At 45.1% G+C, this 22104-nt stretch overlaps 1 protein-coding gene across 1 annotated transcript; it reads right to left on the bottom strand.

Moving 5' to 3' along the window:
* Nucleotides 1–811: 811 nt before the first annotated feature.
* pogza (pogo transposable element derived with ZNF domain a) lies at nucleotides 812–22036 on the bottom strand. Its single transcript, XM_085378235.1, has 25 exons — nucleotides 21908–22036; nucleotides 20836–20946; nucleotides 20160–20266; nucleotides 20014–20074; nucleotides 16064–16237; nucleotides 15791–15991; nucleotides 13278–13363; nucleotides 13038–13196; nucleotides 12647–12933; nucleotides 12307–12452; nucleotides 12057–12157; nucleotides 11821–11967; nucleotides 9599–9733; nucleotides 9405–9479; nucleotides 7730–7827; nucleotides 6865–7005; nucleotides 6725–6784; nucleotides 6514–6629; nucleotides 5913–5991; nucleotides 2878–3040; nucleotides 2019–2420; nucleotides 1637–1927; nucleotides 1348–1548; nucleotides 1142–1272; nucleotides 812–1019 (listed from the first exon to the last, which is right to left on the bottom strand). Exons 2-25 carry the CDS (start codon nucleotides 20933–20935, stop codon nucleotides 812–814), a joined length of 3669 nt encoding a protein of 1222 aa, XP_085234361.1. The 5' UTR covers nucleotides 20936–20946; nucleotides 21908–22036.
* Nucleotides 22037–22104: the final 68 nt, after the last annotated feature.

The following is a 22104-nucleotide window of genomic DNA, read 5'->3' on the forward strand; positions in this document are numbered from 1 at the left end:
AGTGGAGGCCAAATAATCCTCAAATCCTTCCTATGATGCAGCTCAAGACTGCCCTTGGGGGGGTGGGGGTCGCTGCCTTGCTCCAGGGCATGCTGGGAAAGTGGTAGTGTTCCCATGGTTTCTATATTTGATTGTGACAACGGGGACATTAATGCAGCTGCTGAGGTCAGCGTGCTGCTTCTTTGTACCGTTTCTACATCAGGACAGATTTTGGTCAGCGTCACATTAAATTGACAAGTATGTGAGTGGAGTTTGGTCTGGATCCTCTCGAGCTGATTTCACATTAAATCAATCAGGATGATGTCATATTAGCAGAGATGTGAACAGACTTCCTGTTCTGTGTCACACGGCGCTGGGTCACGACCTCTGTGTGGACATAGGACTGAAGTTTGTTTTCAAACAGCTGAAGACAAAGGAAAACAACTTCCTGCCAACAATATCCTGAACAATGCAGTCGTGTCTGCTCCAACCAGAGAAGCAGCAACTTCAGTTTTCTCCTTTGTTACTGATCAATAAAAGCATTAAACAGTCCTTCAGCAGCATTTCTTTATTTCAATACAAAAACATCCCAATCATTCTTTTCAATGCAAAAGTAACAGAACAAAAATGTTGTTAGAAAAGTCGTCAGTACTAGATTTTACTCATGACAACCTCTCGTTTACATGATGAGACTGTGAGGTTTTTCCTGCCGTTGTACAGCCAAGGATCAATAATACTGCTCAGCTTCTCTCTTATCAAAGTGTGGGCAAAAGGTGTGTTTGTAGTGTTCGTCATGGAAACCACGAAACGTATCCTGGTCAAATGTGACGTACTACAGTCTGACAGAACACTCCACCTCCTCCTCCACCCGTCTGTCCTCCTCCTTTACCTTGGACAGTTCCACTGGCTCTGATCCTGGTCCCGGCTCTGGTCCTCCCGTTTCCGGAGGCTGAATCAGCACCGTGGTTAAAGCTGTGATCATCTTTGCCATCTCCACCTGATCGTCCATCTGCTGAAGGCTACACACTGAGGTGAAAGACCTGCAGAAGAAAAAGCAATACTGCCATCACACAGTCACATGACACAGTCACATGACACAGTCACATGACATACAGCTGATGTCAAATACCCTCCAGCTATACCTCAATCCAGGCATTCCCACCTGTGCATGACGTGCTTCTCCGAGTTGAGCGTGGAAGAAAATTCACTGAGCCAACAGGCCAGAGTCAGAGCCAGCTGATCCAGACCCAGACCATCCAAACCCCCAGTGGACACCAGCTGAATCCACTGGGTCTGTCGAGACCACAAACACGTCAACGACACATCAGAGGGGCGGACACGGGGTCAGAGTCGCACAGGTGAGCTTACCTGCAGGAAGTCCCTAAGCACCCGTGTCACACAGACGTCGAGCGGCTGCAGACGGGAGCTGCATCCTGACGGGATGAAGATGACGTCTGTGCAGACCGATGACAGAGCACGCCTGAACGCATCTGTCTGGTGGCCTCGATGGACATCCGCTATCAAGAGACAACTGCTGTTACGCTGCGAGGCCACACAGGGGTGCCACACCTGCAGGCAGAAAAGCAGGAAATCACATCATCTGCAACAGTTTCTGGTGACCCAATGCTCCTGCTTGCACAACAAACTAGTGTCAGACCTTTTCAATCCAGATGCGCAGGCGGTCCTGATCCGTGAATCCCTCTGCTCGAGCCTCCAGCACCACATTCTCAGGAAACCCTTCAGGAATATCAGGTGCAGCTCCCGTAAAGAACAGCAGGGGGGGGAGGAAGCCGCCATCAGACAGAGCAGAGATGATGACGTCAAACACGGGCCTGTCTTCAGGCAAACCGTACAGCTGGAAGGAAGCTGGGCTCTGGCTGGAGAACTTGTCTAAATCGATGAAGACGGGGAGCTCGTCCATGCAGCCCAGAGAGTGAGGAGACCGACTCTGCACAGTCCGAGAACCAGAACGATAAACGCCAACGACTAATCAAAGTTTGGTTGGTGCATTTCAATCAATAAACTGTCGGGCCTGATACCTGTGAGCGGAGCATGTCGATGAAGCGGCGGCTTTTGTCGTTGAAGCTACTCGACACATTTCTGTTGGTGGTCTGCGGTCCAAGGTCGTGTCTCAGCATGAAGTCCACGGTCCAGCTGTACCAGTCCTCCGGCCGGCCATCCCCTCCCAGAGCTGCCCTCGCTGCCAAGAGCAGCAACTCCTCAGTCACAATCTGCTGCTGCTCCCACCGCTCCAGCACCCACTCCGCCATCTCCTCCGTCTTCCAGCTCCACAGCCGGTGTCTCAGGCTGCGCTGCTGCTGTCGGATCCATGAACGGATCGTGGTGGGAGACGTGCAGTTATGATGAGCTGCCACTGTGACGCCGTGGCACAGAGAAGAGAGCACGATGGAAAGCTGGGAGAGCAACAGAGGGACCGGAGCCTGAGAAGTAAGAACACCACCTTCATCATCATCAGAGTATGGCTCTCTCCCACAGCGAGTCCTTGTCCTGACGTCCTCCGGGTCATATGTCCCACCACCTACATGCTAAGACATCATAACCCCCCCTTTGTGCACATTGGTAAAGTTATACATGTGATCTTCCACAACATCCATAGATAGCACATGCAATGAGAGCTGGCAACCAACCAGTTATGCTGTGAGAACATCAAAATCCCCCAAACATCATAACAAACTGGTGGTCAGAATCTGCACGAAATCCCAGCTGTCCACAATCGATGATGAAGAGCAAGAGAGTGGACGGATCAGTGCATTAATGCAGTGTCGGGGCTTTCTCTTTCAATCTCAAGTGATTTAAGGAGCTTGTTGTGATTTGGTGATAAAATTAAACTGAATATAAAACTGAACTGGATGGATTGAATCACACAGTCGCTCTCACCTGACCAGGGACTGAGCGGGGCCCCAGGAACTTGATGGTCATCGCGGGTTGGGAGGAGAAGGAGGAGGAGGAAAGAAGGGGTCTGACTGACAGCTGGGTAGAGCTGGAGGGGAGGAGGTGGATGGGGATGAAGGCTCCGCCCTCACTGCCAGAACATGTCGTGCTGCAGGGTTAATATTTAAAAAACAAACATGAGGGAAAACAATGAAAACCTTTAAATAACAAAAATAATTGAATATCGTTTTGCAGATATACTTGTCTCATTGCACTCTGAAATCAATAGTGCAAATAAGCAATTTGAGTCAAAACAGAAATCACAGAATCCGTTTATAGACCAAAGACCTAAATAGACCTTTGACTCATCAAAGTGGCCACCTTTGTCAGATCCAGCAAACATCCCCAGACTATCACACTCCCTCCTCCATGTTTGACAGCTGATGCCACACACTGTGGACCCGTCCTTTCACCTACTCCACGGCGTACACAGATCCTGGGTGATGAACCCAAGATTTCACATTTGATTCATTAGTCCATAAAAGCTTCTTCCAGTCTTCAGTAGCCCAACGGTGGTGTTTCATGGCCCAGACAAGCCTCGTCTTATTCTGACGTCTGGCTTTCTTGCTGCAGCTCATCCTGTCAAACCTGCACCTCGAAGTCTTCACAGTAGAAACTGAGACTTGCTCACTACGGCCACTATTACCCAGTTTGCCCCAGTTTCTGAGCCTTTGATGGTGAAGGAAACTGTGCTCACTGACAATGTGACTTCCTTCGCAGTCTCTCTGTAGCACAGACCTACATTTATAAGTGATGGTCTGTCTCTCTTCCATTGTTTATTGCTTTTGTCTTGCCATTTCTGTAGCATCACACTACTTTCTGCAGTACGGTACAGCTGTAGGAGTCAGTAGCACCTCCATTGCTGCAGAACAGCTTTAAACTGTTAATCTATGTTGATCCTTGACAAAGGCCTTTTTGTATAATTCTGAAATGCACATCATCTTTCAGTTTGGTTTTTTTAACCTCTGGCAGTTCACCACTTATTTTTGTACCATTTCAAACTATTCACTTGACTTGAATTACAATAAATAACAAATCAGGGTGTTCTAAAACTTTTGATCGTGTGTGTGTGTGTGTGTGTGTGTGTGTGTGTGTGTGTGTGTGTGTGTGTGTGTGAGTGAGTGTGAGAGAGACGATGGAGGGAGATTAGCTGACTATCAGAGGTGCCTAAGAAGTACAGGAAGCTGTCCATACCTGAGGCCTTGGAAACTGCCAAGCAAAGACTCACAGCCTTGGCCAGCTGCTTAAAGGAGGTGCACCAGAGAGATAGAAGGCAGGAGAATAAACCAGCTGTTCTCCACAGAACCAGCCAAGGTGTACTATCAGTGGCAGGGGAACAATATGAGAACAGCACCACCAAGGCTGGAGACGGCACAATACTGGAAGAGCATATGGGAGAAGGACGCAACCCATAACGGCAATGCTCAGTGGCTAGTGGATCTGAGGGCTGACCACAGCGACCTCCCTGAACAGGGTCCAGTGACCATCACAGTGGCAGATATCCAAGAAAGGGTCTCCAGTATGAAGAGTTGGACAGCACCAGGGCCCGACATGGTTCACGCCTACTGGCTGAAGAAGCTAACTGCACTCCACGAGCGTCTGGCAGCACAAATGAACCAGCTGCTAGTTAACGAGAGACACCCGAATGGCTAACTGAAGGCCGGACGGTCCTGATCCCCAAGGACCCCAAGAAGGGACCGGTCCCCTCCAACTACCGACCAATAACCTGCCTCAGTACTACATGGAAGCTCCTGTCAGGCATCATATCGGCTAAGATGAACAGGCACATGGGTCAATACATGAGCGGGACACAGAAAGGAATTGGCAAGAATACCAGAGGCGCAAAACACCAGCTACTGGTAGACAGAACAATCAGCCGAGACTGCAAGACCAGACTGACCAACCTGTGCACTGCCTGGATTGATTACAAGAAGGCCTATGACTCAATGCCCCACAGCTGGATACTGGAATGCCTAGAATTGTACAAGATCAATGGGACCCTAAGAGCCTTCATCAGGAACTCAATGGGGATGTGGCGTACAACACTAGAGGCCAACTCCAAGCCCATAGCACAAGTCACCATCAAGTGCGGGATCTACCAAGGAGATGCTCTGTCCCCACTGCTGTTCTGCATAGGCCTGAACCCCCTCAGTGAGATCATTAACAAGACTGGCTACGGATACCGACTACGGAACGGAGCAGTTGTCAGCCACCTCCTGTACATGGATGACATCAAGCTGTATGCCAAGAGTGAACGAGACATCGATTCACTGATCCACACTACCAGGCTATACAGCAATGACATTGGAATGTCGTTCGGACTGGAGAAGTGTAGTCGGATGGACATCCAGAAATCCTACCAGTGGCTGCACTGAAAGACTGAAAGCACAGAGGCACTAATACTGGCAGCACAGGAACAAGCTCTGAGCACAACCGAGCTAAGATCCTGTGGGACTTCCAGATACAGACGGACAAAATGGTGGTGGCTAACCAACCGGACATAGTGGTGGTAGACAAACAGAAGAAGGCGGCCGTAGTGATCGATGTAGCGGTTCCCAATGACAGCAACATCAGGAAGAAGGAACACGAGAAGCTGGAGAAATACCAAGGGCTCAGAGAAGAGCTCGAGAGGATGTGGAGGGTGAAGGTAACGGTGGTCCCCGTGGTAATCGGAGCACTAGGTGCGGTGACTCCCAAGCTAGGCGAGTGGCTCCAGCAGATCCCGGGAACAACATCGGAGATCTCTGTCCAGAAGAGCGCAGTCCTGGGAACAGCTAAGATACTGCGCAGGACCCTCAAGCTCCCAGGCCTCTGGTAGAGGACTCGAGCTTGAAGGATGGACCGCCCACAGGGGCGAGGGTAATTTATTCATTTGATAAAGAGTGTGTGTGGTTGGTTTTTCTGATGTTAATTTGCCATATTTTAATGTAAACATCTTTTGTAGCAACATGTTTTCATATATACACACACACACATGCTACCTGTCAGACTGTGATTGTGTGTCGGCTCCACTCTCTCTCGGCTCTGATACAGTTTCATTCTCATAAGTCATCCCACTCTCTGAAAGAGGAAAAGAGTGTCAAATCTGGAAGATTCCATCTTTATCATCTATCAGGGAAAACTTAAGTTAGCTTCATGAGGTGTGTAACAGACTGGGGAGGTTTCCAGGCATGTGACAGCTGTGATAGGCTCCAGACACAACCCTGAGTGGAGTAAGTGTAAGAAAGTAAATGGAGTGGATAATCGTGATTAAAACTCCAGGTTCACATTAACGTAGTCCACTGAATTCAAATGGAGTTCTGCCCTTTATTTAGCTCCATCCCTGATAGAGCTGATTCACTCTGACCCTCTCACAATCAGGGTGAGTTATTTTGCTGTGGTGCCCCCTTGTGGTCACATCACGAACAGCTGTGCAGGACATGGAACCAGTTCCTGACAGAATACTTTAAATCATTTCAAAATAATCATCTGAATCAGGCAGCAGTGTTTTTTTGACCCATGCATTTACCTCCCACAACATGAAAACCTTTTCCTTTTCATGCACTATACCTTGAGAGTGTGCGCTTCACCTGTGTACATTACCTGTGTGCGCTAACGTGATGCAGGTGTGCTTTGGCTTCTCTGTCAGATGATTGGCCATCAGGTCTCCTCTGCAGGTTAAGAGTTTGCATGTCACACACATCAACATGTCTGGCAGCCTATAAACACACACGAGAGCAGGTCAGGTATTCAGGTATTCCTGTTCACCTGTAGATAATTGATCACACTGATCTGATTCTGCTGGTCTGGTTACTTGGGGTCAGACTGGAAGATGGTTTGGTACGGCGGCACCTTCTTGCAGGTCGCATGGTTACTAAAAACAAAAACAGTCGCACAGTTCAGGAAAACAAACAAACAAAAGAGACTGTGAGATGACCAATCAGAGGCGCATACTTGATCATGTGGTTGGCGTAGGAGGTGGAGCAGCAGGTGATGAACCTGCAGAGCGAGCAATGGACCAGAGAAGGGTAGTGCGTCCTGAGGTCAGGAACTGAGTTCAGACACTCGAGGCAGCGCTGAAGCGGCCGAGACAGCCTGAGAGGAAGTGAGGGAGTGAGAGAGAGGCTGAACAACAAAGGTTTTGTGCAGTGGCGCCGCCCTGCTGGGCAAAGCTGTCAGCACAGTCTGAGCCACAGAGATATAACATGTAGAATCTACTCTGCTCGACTGGGTGTTGGTACGTTTTCACTACAGTTGACACCCACATACTGTGCATGGGGGGTTGTTAGAGCACTGCAGCCGGGAGTCCTGTGACGTCATTGGTATGTGACTTTAACGTCACAACAGTGGAGCACTTCCACGTAAATGCGGTGATTCGTGTACGGCTTTCTGTCAGTCTGAGTGGACCACAGTGTTTTTTTATCCAACCATTTCCTCGACTGCCACGTGAAAGATACGCTCTCGTGACTCAACGAGTGACGCCACTGACCAGCCAATCGGTGGCACACAGTCTCTTGATGTCACATTTTGGCTTGCCTTAGATTGCTTGGACCCTCAGCTGAGCAGTACCTGGTACAAGGTGCGACTCTCTAATGAAAACCCTTAAACAGAGTCAAGCCGACCCGAGCAGGTACTTGTGGCTAATGAAAAAGTTTTCTTCTACAATTCTGTTGGGGTTTCTGCAACATCTTTATCTAAACAAGTGCTTCTTACAACTCATATGCGAGTAGAATATTTTAGGTATTAAACAGCAGAAATGCTTGTTTTTTGAAGTTTCCCCACACATCCCACAGGACCCGGGGAACCCCAGCTCTGATACCTGTCCGGGTTCAGGCTGAGCAGCAGCAATCCCAGCGTTTCCACTGGTTTCCTCTGAGGAACTTCCTGCGAAGACGTAGGAAGAGCAACATCCACCACCTGGAGCAGAAAAAGAAAACGTGAAGAACATGAGGAGGGAAAAAACTTTATTCACACATACACCCATCTCCATATGCTTCTGCATTTTTGGGTAAAACTACAATCAGTAGAAAGCTAAATGAAGGCAGAGGAGAAAAAGAATCCATTGAAAACATGGAGGATTTCCTTCCTTCCTCTGCAGCAGCCTAAGCACAGACGCTCAGAGAAGCCCAGACCCCCAGCTCGTCCAGGGGAACGCCAAGGCCAGCCGAGAGATTTAATCTCTCCAGGGTGTCCTGGGTCTGCCCCGGGGCCTCCCCCGGTAGGACGTGCAAAACACCTCAGCCAGGAGGCGCCCAGACTTCGAGGTAGGGCTGGGCGATATGAGGGGATATTTAATATCACAATATTTTTTGGCTACATTACGATATGTTTAAATAACCTCCAAAGACAAATGTTATTTTCAATCATATAGTGTCTAAAATTTCACTGCTTAACTCATTCAAATCGACCATTTAATGTTTTTTCTGCTTTGAATCTAAAATATCTGATGTGACACATTTTATTTTATTTATTTATTATATTATTTTTATTTTAACTGCTCTTTAACCATCAGGTGCGCACAGAGGATTCTGCCACAGAACGTCTGTGGTCAACACCTTTAACAAAGGATCAAAAAGGACATCCAGCAAGAATTCATGACACAAAATAAAACCATTGAAATTTAAAAGGTGCTCTTTCGTGAACATATAAAAATTAGTGCTGTCAGCGCTGATCTCGTTAAAATGACGTTAGCGCCGTAACTGCATTAATGCGGCAAATCTCCATTAGCGAGTTATCGCAGATCGTCCCGTGCGTGGGGCTGGCCGGCATCCATGCCTTAGCTCGTTAACGCGGTTAGCTTGTTAACGCGGTTAGCTCGTTAACGCGGTTAGCTCGTTAACGCGGTAGCGCCGTCCAGCCCCACGCACGGGACGATCTGCGATAACTCGCACAGACACATAATAGTCACAGCTGGTTCATGTAACGTGCTCTTTGGTGTGCACACAGACATTTAAAAGACTTTGCAGTGGATGACTTCAGCTGGTTGGGAGGGGGGAATTAATGATGCAGTCACAGCGTGTGGGGAGCAAACAAACATGCAGACATCCAAATGTTACCATGGCAATTTATACTCTATTGTTACCATGAAGCCATTTCAACCATTGTACATGGAAAAACTCCTGATACATCGAGTATATTCAATATATCGCTCAGCCCTAATTGGAGGCGCTGAATCTCTTTCCTGCCGCAGTGCGAGCTGGAGGCCGTCACTCGAAGCGAATAGAACCACGAAGAGCAGAGATGAGGTTCTGGGGCTAACAAGTGGCTAATTTCCAGCTTTCTCCACTTTCTGCAACAAATGATTTATTCTAACATCTTTGCACTTACCATACAGTGCGTCTGTGTTAACGTGTCAGCTGTTTCTAAACAAACCAACCACCTTTTGGTTGATTTTCTGTCTCTAAACAGGAACGAACTAAAAAAATGGTCTTGGATGGGAGAGCAGATGATCTGGATCTGAAAGCTCAGGCAATGAGCGTTTCCATGCTGCTCACCTTGCATGAAGCAACAGTTGTCTTAGGTCCTTCACCTTCAGATTCCCCAACTACAGAATACGCCCTGACCGTCACCTGCAGACAGAGAGATACTCAGTAAAGGTGAGGCTTCTCCAGCAGGAGTTTAATTATCTTTAAGGGGTTTAATTGTGTTTATTAATTATCTGTAATTATCTAAGGATATTGGTTCCTACCTTGGTTCCAGGTTTGAGTCCGCTGAGCTGAGGTGGTCTGATGTGCGTCCTGTGATACAGAACTCTGTGCTCAACCAGCTCTTTTATGTACAGGAAGTGGAGACGACATTTATCGCAGCCAAACTCGCGCTTCTTCTGCAAACATGCACCAACACACAGAATTAAACTCCACCTCAGCGCAGATGATACATTGCTTTACAACAAGCCCGTTCCTCTTCGGTCCTCTCCAAACCCTCAGTACCTCAGACTTTAGCTCCAAAAACAAAAGCTGGTATCTGTCCAGTTCAACAAAGCCAGGCTTTCTTTGCATTAACCTAAAACCCCAGTCAGGGATAACGGGCATCGCACCAGTGGATGTCAGCTTTCTCTGTTAAGCCGGGCTTCCTGTTTCAGGCTCTGTGTGTGCTCACATAAGAGGGACGTTACATTGAGGGAATTGGACTCCTGGCTCCCTGCTCGCATATCTGTGAAGCCAGACAAGGTTACAGAGGTTTATCTGCAGGACGAGATCCTAGAACCTACTGGAGGGATTATATCCTATGTGGTCTTATGTGGTCTGGAAGAACATTTGGATATTCCAGGAGAAACGGGGATATATCAACTACAAGGACAGCGATGGTGTTCCTCCTAACTCACTCACTGGTCTCCTTCCTCTCTACATCTCCAGGCTAAAAACCCTGGAACGTGGAGTTTCAGAGTCTAGACCAACCCTTTGGAAATCTCTCTACCCAAGGACCCACGTCATCATGGTGTTAGTCCCATAATCACACAACTGGCATAGTAACTCCAACTTTAATGTAGGGCTGGGCGATATGGCCTAAAATCCATATCACGGTATAATTTGAAGCATGTGCGGTAACGATATATTCTTTTCTTCTGTATATTGTATTTTCCACACTATAAGGCGCACTTGAAATCCTTTAATTTTCTCAAAAATCGACAGTGTGCCTTATGTATGAATTCTGGTTGTGCTTACTGACCTCGAACTGATTTTATGTACACGGCGCACAGAAATACGAAGCTACGAAGCTGCACCGCTTGATGGATTGTTGGAGCATTATGGCTGCCGTAGTCAGGAGCCTCACGGAGTAATCTGGGTCCTAAACTCCGTCCATTTCAGGTCCCAAAGTCAAACGAACACTGCAGCATCACTGAGAGTTAAAAACTGTCTAAATTCTTTCATCTTTAATAAAATGATGAGTGTTGCTGCTTTACCAGGTGTAACAATTAAGTTTAACATTCAGGCATCCATTATTAAATTTAATGGAGTTAGAAGTTAACAGGAAGTTAGCTCGCTAGCTTCCACCTAAACATGTTAAAGCATGTTCTGACTGAGAGATTTCTGAAACATTCAAACGTACAGCTCTGTTATCACTTCCAACATATATTAAGACAGGAAACTAAACAGCAGTGACGTTTGTAGGGTTACTGAAGTTGGGCTAGCTGGTATATAATGTTGTGCTACGTGATTGCTAGCTACACAGCTATGTTAGCATAATATAAACACAGTGAAGCTGGAGGATGAACGCTAACACTTTTCCACTCAATAAAAGTTAATGTGAGGGTTCCTGATGGTCAGGGACAAATGCAATCGCATAGCAGGATGCTATACACGGACCAAACTTCAACTGAGATAATCCATCCACAATACGAGGTTAGTCATTAATATACTGCAACAACATGGGAACAGAGCAGCTGTGAGAGAATTCAACATTAATGAATCAATGGTACAGAAGTGGAGGAAGCGCAGTTTTTGGCTTTCCTCATATTCCAAAAGTGCTTTGTCTCTTTGCTGTGACTGTCGCCTGGAATATTTTGCAGATGATGTTTTTAGCTGCTGCAATGCTTTTGACCAAAACGGGCGCAGCTTAGAGCGGTATAGTCAAAATCTCGACCGCTGGCCAAATTTATACCGTTTCTACCGTATAGCGTTTATACCGCCCACCCCTACTTTAATGGTCGCCTTCTTTCGTACAACCACAGAAAACCTGACATTCCAAACTTCTACTGCCCCTTTCCCGCCTCTGCGTAGCCATGCCCCACCCCCACTGGACACTAGTGCAGTAGGACACACACATCTTAACAATGGTAGTTCCAGAAAACCTCTCTGTGCTTTAGATTTCCTTTGATTTAACTGCGTAACACATTTTAGCCTTCACTTCAACTCTCGCGGTTCTTCTAAGTTAAACCCTTTAGCTGTATTACCTGCAGCAGTTACCTACCTGGTGGCGGATAAAGTGCTGCTGGTAGCAGGTGTTGCGGCGCAACACTCTGAGGCAGTATTGACACATAAAGTTTCTGGTGCTGGTGTGACACTCCTCAAAGTGGAACCACACATCTGAGTAGAAGGACGACCTGAAGCCACACTCCTGCAGACAGAAAGCGGGGCACGTAAACTCTCGGGCCACAACGAGCACTGACGAAGGTGAGGGCAGCTTTCTGGTGCTCGGAGTCGAACCTGGCAGATGTAGGGCATCTCTCCCGGTTTGTGGGTGGTCTTCATGTGCCACAGGAAAGCAGGTTCACTTTCAAATGCCAGCTCGCAGATCCTACACGTGGCTGCCAAGGCAAACGAGAAACAAATCCATCACTGCATGACAGACACACAAACCTGAAGCATCCTTTTTACAGTGGGAAGCACTCGGGATCAGCAGGCCATCCTGTAACCGCTAACCAACCAAAGGGTAACCGGTTATGCTGTCACAGACCTTTGGACTCGCACTGATTGTGGACGGCCTCCACGTGACTCTGCAGCTTCCCAGCAGACAGGAAGTGACGGGAACAGTGTGGACACGAGAACGCAGAGTCCCACTGAAATATCATGGACACATGCTGCTGCATGTGACTCATCAACCTGCAACATATACAAAGAGTCACAACTGAAGACACAAACCAAACATCTAATGACTTGAGATCATGTCAGGCTATATTCAATAGGAGAGCATGAATTCATGAGAATGGCCCATTCTCTTTTTGTATAAGCACAGGAGGCACATCCTGCTGCTCATTTAATAGAAGGCAGGTTTAAGACAATCTCCAGAGGCTCACTCGATGTTGTTGCCGAGCGTCTTGGGGCAGTGGATGCAGCGGTATGGCTCGCTGTACTTTGCGCCCATCAGGTTGCATTTCTTAGGGTGTTGTCCGGGGGCGGAGCCATAATAAAAATCCTCCACAAGGATCACGAGTTTGCCGTGAGGCGAGCTGGGCAGGGATCCAAACAGATCTGGCTCAGAAGGGTCGCAGAGGGACGGAAGGGAGGCGGAGGCGCTAACCTGGCTGGTCAGGAGATCACCAGATGACCAGTGAGCCCTCTGAGAAGGAGAAACACCTTTAGACTAAGGAGACACACAGGAAGGAGAATGACGTCACATCACATGACAAAGGTTCATCGGGTGACTCTCTTGGAGTAGATCCTCATTGATCAGCAGTGTGAACTCACAGCAGAGGGTCCTGGTCTGGTTTTGGACACCCTACTGTTGGTTTGAGAGTCTCTGCTGGGTTTCAGGGTTCTGATTTTGTCCCTGCTCCCCCTGTGGTGTTTGCTTTTCTTCTTCCTCTTCAGGTTCCTCAAACTCTGCATGATGGCTGGGCTGCACATCTGAAGATGGGGAAGAGGGTTTTAATCAGGCTGTGTGATGACACAGGTAGAGGTGTAAAGAGGTGGCTGTGCAGGACTTACACACATGAATCCTCGCAGCTCTGTGATCAATTTGTACTGCGATGTGCAGACGAGGCAGTCGGGGGGGCGCACGGGACCCAACTCACCTGAGGGGGGGACACGACAGCTGAGTACATATCCAAGTCTACACCTTAGCAGAATTCCAACCTAGCAGACCTGCACCTGAATCCTTTACAACACAGTCCACCTCACCTGAACCCTAACCACAGCCCTGAGTCCACGATAACAGCACTCAGAGCTGAAGCCCCCACCTCACCTGAGTCCTAACCTCATTCCTCAGCATCCGTGTTCCCTCACACCTGTGTCTTCACCTACGTCCACATCTTCATCCGAGTCTGAATCACGAAGTCTTATCACAGGGTTAGGGGTCATCTTTGGGTTTGTGTCAGCTTTTTATCAATAATGAAGCTGACTAAATCACCATGGTAACCTAACGGTGCAGGTAAAGGTCTACTGACAGCCTGACAACTGACCAATCAGATCACAGGACTGAGAGACGGAGGTACCGTAATCTTCAGAGGTATGTGATCAGGACCTAACTTTAAAGTTAAGAACTTTCTTTTACTATGTTAGGGAGTTTTTATTGTTTTATTCGATTATGCTTCAAATGTTATGTTACACATATTTCACCAGACACAGTTTTCTGTAGAAACAGGAAGCTGACCCTGTGACACTGACATTTACCGCAAGAGACTAGTACAGAAATACATATCCGCAGAAGTTGACTTGCATTATATTATTCTTAGAAATTGACTTGCAACACACATACTTTGTGACACACACACACACACACACACACACACACACACACACACAGACAGCATCAGGACCTGCGTAACAGGAAATGTGATTATATTTGCTTATTGACGATGTAACCTATAAAAATAAACGAATGCTGCAGTACGTTGTGTCTCTCTGTCTGAGATTCACCCGTGCCGCACGTTATCAGTATCAAGTGTCTCAGTGTTGTTTATTCACCTGACCGTTTGTTAACTGTAAATCTCTGACATACTATAATGTGAAAAACATGGATGCTTGATAAACAGCAATTTGTTATTTTCAAGGTTTAGACGACACACAGTTTTGGGGCCAGAGAACATCTGCAGGAGAAATCCGTCCAGCCTGACACTGTAATCACGCGCGCTGCATCAGAGCTTTGAAAACATTCATCCAGTTCCATAACAGGAAAAAACTACCATTCACTGATTTTAATTCTACTTCTAATATGATTGATCAACGTTTTGTTTGTTTTGTGTAGGAAACTGGACCAGCTGAAGGTACATTTCTTAATCAAGCATCAGTCTTTCAATACATTTAAATGAGCTCTTTCTGAAATACAGGCCAGCAGTAGAAGGAAGCACTGGCTCAGCCTTTCTGTGTACAGATGACTGTGTGAGCTCAAGCAGTCTTCATTCACAGGTAACTCTGGTAAACGGGTGTAATGACTGCAGACCCAAAGAAAAGCTCTATCAGCAACTGTAGCCATGACAACCGCCTGGTTACTTCGTACCTAGCAGCTGTGAGAGAATCCATCAACATCTCTAGAAACACGTTTTCTCCATCTGTCCATCTGATCTCCTCGAGGACTGACAGTCAAGTGTAAACCTCAAATGTATTAATATGGTTCAAACAGGAAGGATAACTGGAACAACAGCGCTCCTTACGTCCAGAGACAGTCCTGTTCACAGTTTTTGTTCTGATCCTTTACATGGGGCGACCGTGGCTCAGGGGGTTGGGAAGCGTATCTGTAACCGGAAGGTCGCCGTTTCGATCCCCGGGCTTTCTGCCCTGGTCGTTGTGTCCTTGGGCAAGACACTTTACCCTGCCGCCTACTGGTGTTGGCCAGAGGGGCCGATGGCGCGATATGGCAGCCTCGCTTCTGTCAGTCTGCCCCAGGGCAGCTGTGGCTACAACCGTAGCTGCCTCCACCAGTGTGTGAATGCGAGAGTGACTGAATAGTGGCATTGTAAAGCGCTTTGGGTGCCTTGAAAAGCGCTATATAAATCCACTCCATTATTATTATTATTATTATTATTATTATTATTATTATTATGAGTTAAACTCTTACGGGCTTCCTTTCTGTAAGAACAACCGCTAACAACATAAAAACCAAACCAAAGAAGATCAAAAACAAGGACAAACTAGGAACACTGTATGATGAATAAAGGAAGTGAACCCTGACATCTAGTACTAGTTAACTCTTTGGTCGTGTTGGATTAAGCTGAACACTGAGATTTTACTTACTGTACGTACACAGAATGACTTCACTTGATTTACAAGCATCTGTAGTAAAAATAGGGGTAAACGAGCAGTTTTACCCAGATGATACAGCTTTTATGATCACTGAATTCAAACTGGGGCTGAAATTTAAATGTTCTAACTCTGTATGGTCTCGTCTCGCTTAGAGTCATGGCGATGAGTTCAAACCGCCTACATACTGAAGTACGACGGGATGTATTTGGCTTGCTCTCTATCATCTCTGCAGACTTGAGCACACAGACGAGTTGTCAAACCTTTGTGCAGCAGTGTGTGCGGTGCTGCAGATCTGCTGCTCGGACGCTTTTTGGTCCTGCCAGGTGCTGGGGGGGGCGTGGCCTGCGATGAGGTGAATGGTGATGCCGCAGCAGAATGTTGATTCTTTAACCCGGTCGGAGGGTTGAAGTTCACGTTGTGGTCGATCAGAACCTTCTGAGCTGCTTCACCACAGATCACGCCTGGAGCACAGAGAGTCTGCGTTAGCCTGAGGAACACCTGAACTGCTCCACATCTGCTGGCGGAGGGATTACCTGTGATGATGGGTGTGGGGGCAGGAGCAGGGGAGGCACTCAGAGAGGCAGTGGTGCTGATGTACTGGATCCCTGCAGGACTGTGAAGGGTCAGCGTGACAGGGATCTGGACCGTGGTGAAACCACTGGCTGAACCTTCAGGATGAGCGCGCAACTTCAGCTTTGCAGTGCCCCCTGCAGGATAGACGCAGAAACACATGACACACACAACATGAGCCGTTTGATCAAAACAATTAAACCATTTTTAGGATTTCAACCCTTGAAATGCCAGTTTAGACCTTTTAATTATTCATTATTTATGGCAACCACTCACAGAAAAACAGTCATTTTCCATATAATAAATAGTATGGGGGACATCGGTGGTGATTAGTGGGGGTGGGTTTCAATAATTGATTTATCAATTCACATCGATTTTATCTTTAAAGTGATATCGATTCATTAAATCCTGAATCGATTTTTAAATATAAATGTATTTTGCCAGAACCTCAGGTTAAAGTTCACAAAACTGTTTCAACAACCACCAAACAGCTAAAACAGCAAATGAGAGCACAAAGATATAAACACAAAGCGCAGACCTGACGAATTAGTACTGAATGATCACAATTAAAACATTTCTGACTGTTTCAGTCAAAACTTCCCAGATTCAAATCGAATCGGTTCTAGAAATCAGTGACGATACCCAGCCCTAGTGATTAGAGCAGGGCTGGGCAATCTCAGGCCTTGAGGGCCGGTGTCCCTGCAGGCTTTAGATCTCACCCTGGGTCAACACACCTGAATCACACGATTAGTTCATTACAGGCCTCTGGAGAACTTCAGGACATGTTGAGGAGCTAATTTAGCCATTTAAATCAGCTGTGTTGGTTCGAGGACACATCTAAAACCTGCAGGGACACCGGCCCCCGAGTTCTGAGATTGCCCAGCCCTGCTGATTAGAGTCTTGGAGAAAATCTTTTGCCTCTCGACACCTTTTGGACAAAAACGCCACATTTATTTCCATTGAAACCACATGTTTAATCTCTCTGCCACTACAGTATAAAACCATTTGAAGAATAGTCGTGATATTTGACATTTTTACTCTATTTGCCCGGATTCAACCTTTTTCCTGTTGTAGGCCAATGCATGATACTTGTATTACTGCAAGTTATACGATGGAGCCGTGAGACCACCATGGAGGCCCCAGAGTGATTTGTGTGTCTGAAACCATTTTCTAATCAAGATCTGAGTCATCAGTGGAAACAGTTATTATGCAAACTTCAACAACAAAAGATAAATATAACAGAACATATGAACTATGAAGTAATATTCAGGCTATCCAGGAAAAGAATTGTTTTTGTGAATTATTGTAATAAATACTTAATTCAAATGTTTAAATTGGCATTTAAATGATTAAGATAGTGAAAATAATTTAATGTTTTATCATTTTGAAAAGGTCTCCAAGTCATTAAGTGATTTATGAAAAAAAAGAAAATAGTCGTATGAGGAAAAAAAGAAAAAAAATTTCCCCCAGGGATCAATAAAGTATTCTGATTCTGATTTTATGGCAATTTTGTGTGTGCACATTTTTTTTGTGGAGGGCACAAAAGGGTCAAACATGAACACAGAGCTCCAGGGTCAATGTTTAGCGGCGACTGACTCACAAGGGCAGATTGTATGAACTACAGATGGCACGATACCAGTTTTTTTTATGTCCGATACCGATATCATAAATTTGGATATCTGCCGATACCGATATGAATCCAATATAGTGTTTTTTAATCAATAAAACTGTTTTTTAATATCTTGCTGCATTTTGTAGAAGTTCATACTCAAGTTTAACTAAACAACAACACTAAAGCTATTCTGTTATACCTGTATGTAAAAAACACACTGCACCCAAAATAATTCATAGTTCAGCAAAACTGATCAATCTAATAAACGTAAACCTGCTCCATCCTCCCTACTCTGGTATTTTAAAGAGTACTTACCAGAAATATTAAACAACCTAACTAACAGGGCTGCAAACTCCCAGCAAATAAAAAAAAAATAATAATAAATAGGGAACCACCCCCGCCCTCCACCTCATGATGCTTAATCAACGTAATCAACTTTAATTTAATGCACATGTAAAAAAAAAAAAAATGCACAGAAATCAATTATTTTTCAAGAATAATTAAACAGATTCAACATCTTTCTTCAACAGAACTGCAGACTGCACAGATGGAAAAAGTAGTATAGCTTACTAGGGTATATTAGACTTAACAGTTACTATATACAGTAATGGACTTCTATACATTTTACCAGAGGTGGGACCAAGTCATTGTTTTGCAAGTCTCAAGTAATGTCAGGCAAGTCAGAGTCGAGTCTCAAGTCACTGGTGTAAAAGTCCGAGTAAAGTCACAAGTCTGAAATTTTGAATTTCAAGTCCTTTCGAGTCTTTAAAAAAGAAAAGAAAAAAAAAAAGAAAGAAAAATGTTGCAGTTATGCTAAATGTAAATATTAGACCATGTAATTTTTAAATCTGTGTTTTTTTCAACACATGACAAAATAGTGAAGTTAGAAAATATACACAAATTGTGAAATTGCACCTCTTTAAAATGCAGCTCAATTAAACCTAGCTCCAAGAATAATTTTCACCGACAGTTCTGAGATAAGCTGCATGTTATTCTTGGATGCGGTTGTAGGACCAGCTTTAAAATCGCATGACAAAAATATCATACACATTTAAAAAAACTGCATCACCAACGTAGCCTGGACAACATTTGCTAGTTAGATGAAGTCAGCTATCTCATCGTAGCAAGAGAGAAGCACCACCTCCTGTTCTTTACAGAACTTCAACTGTCGGACAAAGTTGAAGTTGTTCCATCTCTGTCTGTGATTCTCTTCTTGCATGTTTTGCATATTGCGTTTCGGTTTTTTGTTGACTACTTCATAGTTTATGTACCTGAAAAAAATATCTCCTTGCAGCATTTTTGAGGTTTTTTTTCTTTTCTTTTTAAAAAAAAAATCTGGTTAATTTGATTGGCTGTGCTACAGCTCACGCAGACATACGTATGGAGTGTAGTTTGAATAAATGAATTTAATTAATGGTGCACACTTTCTATATAATATGAGTGTTAAATTTTATATTTGGGGTGAAATATCAAGTCTCTTCAAGTAAACCGGTTCAAGTCCAATTCAAGTCCCAGGTCATTGGTGTAAAAGTCCAAGTCAAGTCAAGTCTTAGAACATTTTTTCAAGTCAAGTCTAAAGTCATAAAATTAATGACTCGAGTCCAAGTCACGTGACTCGAGTCCACACCTCTGCATTTTACATCAGATTAAAACTTTGGGTGTAAGATTCAGATAAATATTAAATAATTAAAAGCTCGACATTTTAAATGAGAATAAGAAAGAAAAGTATGTCTCTGTGCCCCCCTTTCCCTGTTAATGCCCTATCAGCCCCCTGGCTAAACTTTGCTAGATCCGCCCCTGCACAGTTACCAGCCGTCAGCTGTAGAAAAAGATCCTGGTGTAGAAAGTAATATTACGGTAAATACATTCTAACAACAGTCAAGCTTAAACGTGCTGCTGTTGTTCAGCCGCTGGTTTCCTCTTTCTGGTGCAAAGTGGGCCAAAAACGAACAAGAGAGACGATCAGCTGATCATTGATCAGTTTCATGACTGAAGTAGCATGCTGTAGGCTACCAATGGTCAACCAGAGCGCCGAGAGGTCCCGCATGCCACAGCCGCTCTATCACGTGAGCATACCGCTCCGACGTGCTGCGGTTATGAGCAGAGTTACGCCGTGTCGCAGGTCTTGTGAGGTGCTTGTGTGATATTTAATGGATCGGATTACATCTTTTATTTCTCTCTGATATCCGATCCAGTAATTTACGTCAGTATCGGACCGATACGTAATATCGGATCGGTCCATCCCTAGTATGAACAAAGATATTAATGAAGTACTTCTACTTGAAAGTGTTTGGGACTGACCTCCAGGCAGCAGGGGGACCAGCTGACCGTTGACCCTGAAGCTTAGAGAAGCACCTGCAGACTGAACACATCACATGTTTGAAATGTTGCAGATGATCTATAATCAACAACCAGCAGTCGATCTATAATCAAAAATCAACCAGTACCTCCATTGCGCTGCTGTCTGTGAGGGGCCCGCAGCTGTTCTCTGCATTAGGCTGGACTGGGAGAGGGATGATATGGACTGGTGGGGGGTCAGCGTCCTCCTGCAGACCTGAACACGACACACACACTTAATCAGCTGACTGTCTGATCACAACAATCAGCCAATTTGAATTTAAGAGGAAACTCTACGGTCACTTTGCTTTTATCAGGTGCTGAACTTTATCCAAATGCTAACAGCTTCCTACTGAAATCCTATAGACTCAATCGTATTTGGTCTATTTGATCTGAAGGCCTTACTGATGTTAAATTCCAAAGCTTTTGGCTTTTGGGTGAAGGCCGCGTCCGTGGTGCCACGTTAGTGGACTAATCATCACAATTGGTGCGAGACTTACTCGTCATTTAAAGGGGACATGAGACGCTACATATATAAAGACTAATTTACGTCATGGAATAAAATGTCATCATTGCTGGTCCTTCGGACCTCTGCAGAAAGAGTAGGAGGGTGTAAAGTTTTTCAGCAGCCTCTAAAATCTTTGCGCTTCCCTGATGAGCATCATTAATAAATACAGATTCTTAGACACGGCCGTTAGTTAAGTGAATCGAGATAATGGAAGGATAACCTGCATATGCTGAATTCATTTCATTGTAAAGAATTGTTTGTTTGGGTTTTTTTTTAACCTTCATCATCCTTTTCTTGCAGGACCTCTTCCTCCTCTTCATTACATTTCATCTCCTGGTCAGCTGTGCCTCCTGCTGGCCTCTCCACCTCTGTCGTCATCTCCTTGCCTGCTGGAAGGACACACCTGTGAGACAAACCTGCACAAAAACTAGAGGCTCCAGCTAGCAGCTAGAACCACCTCCGTCAGTGTGCACCCATCGGCCAAACATGCCTCTAAAAAATGCAAATATTAAGCATTAATCCAATTTGAACAGGTGAGTTATAAAAACATTCACCAGGTACAGTTGTTCTGAACAGGGAAATTATCTATAGAGACCTCCTTTTTAATACAGTCTAATAAATCAACTCTGCAATTCAAACAGGACATCAGTCAAAATAAGCTTTATAAAAGCATTTCACAGGGGTTCCTAACAAAGAGCATGTGGCTAATTATACCAATGTTATTTTTGAACGCAAAAGGAAATCTCAAACTAAAATTATTTCCTTCTGGCTTAAATCTTCGAAAACAAATTTTAAAAACCTAATTCAAAGCTCAACGAGTTTAGTGTTGCAGCTCTACACAGATCTGAACCTTTTTCATTCATAAATATGTCAGCTGCTCTGTATGAGCATTCTGCTAGTGGCCATCTCAAAGTTAGCAGTGCCAACTTCATCAATAAGGAGCTCGTATTAATATTTTATTTTCAACAACAAAGAGATTTCATTAGTAGCTGATAAAGGGAGTAGCTCAAAGTTGTTATAGGTGACCTTAAACTCTATTAGAAGTAACAGAGCTTAAAAAACATTAATACATTTAGTTCATGAGCAAGTTTCAAAACTCAATTAAAACACATTCAGTAACCACAGCTGCAGCTTAGCATGCTAAAGATCAACGACGTGTCACTTACTGATTTCTAACTACTAAAAGTTGAGTGATAAAAACAAATCTATACACCATTATCTTTCCCTACAGTCTCTCCACACTGTAGCTTAGCATTGAGCTAACTATGCTAACTAGCCGAGCTGCTAACTCAGAGACTTCAATAACTCTGGATGACATCCATTGAAAAAGTATACCAACCAGACGCTTACCTTATCCGGACATTTAATGTGCAAAACAATTATATATTCCGTTAAAATTCCGCCTGTGAACAGTGTGCTTTTCCTTTAGGAATAAAATGAATAATGTGTGGTCTTCACACACACGTTGGAGATGTCGTTTGCTCCTGCTAGCACAACCGTATCCCTCCGCCAACAACCTCCCGTTTGCGCTGCTGTTACGGGACTAC

This window comes from Diplotaxodon limnothrissa, linkage group LG18 (genome assembly GCF_057381915.1).
Source record: "Diplotaxodon limnothrissa isolate DT_005_m linkage group LG18, D_limnothrissa_male_GT1.1, whole genome shotgun sequence".
NCBI lineage: Eukaryota > Metazoa > Chordata > Actinopteri > Cichliformes > Cichlidae > Diplotaxodon > Diplotaxodon limnothrissa.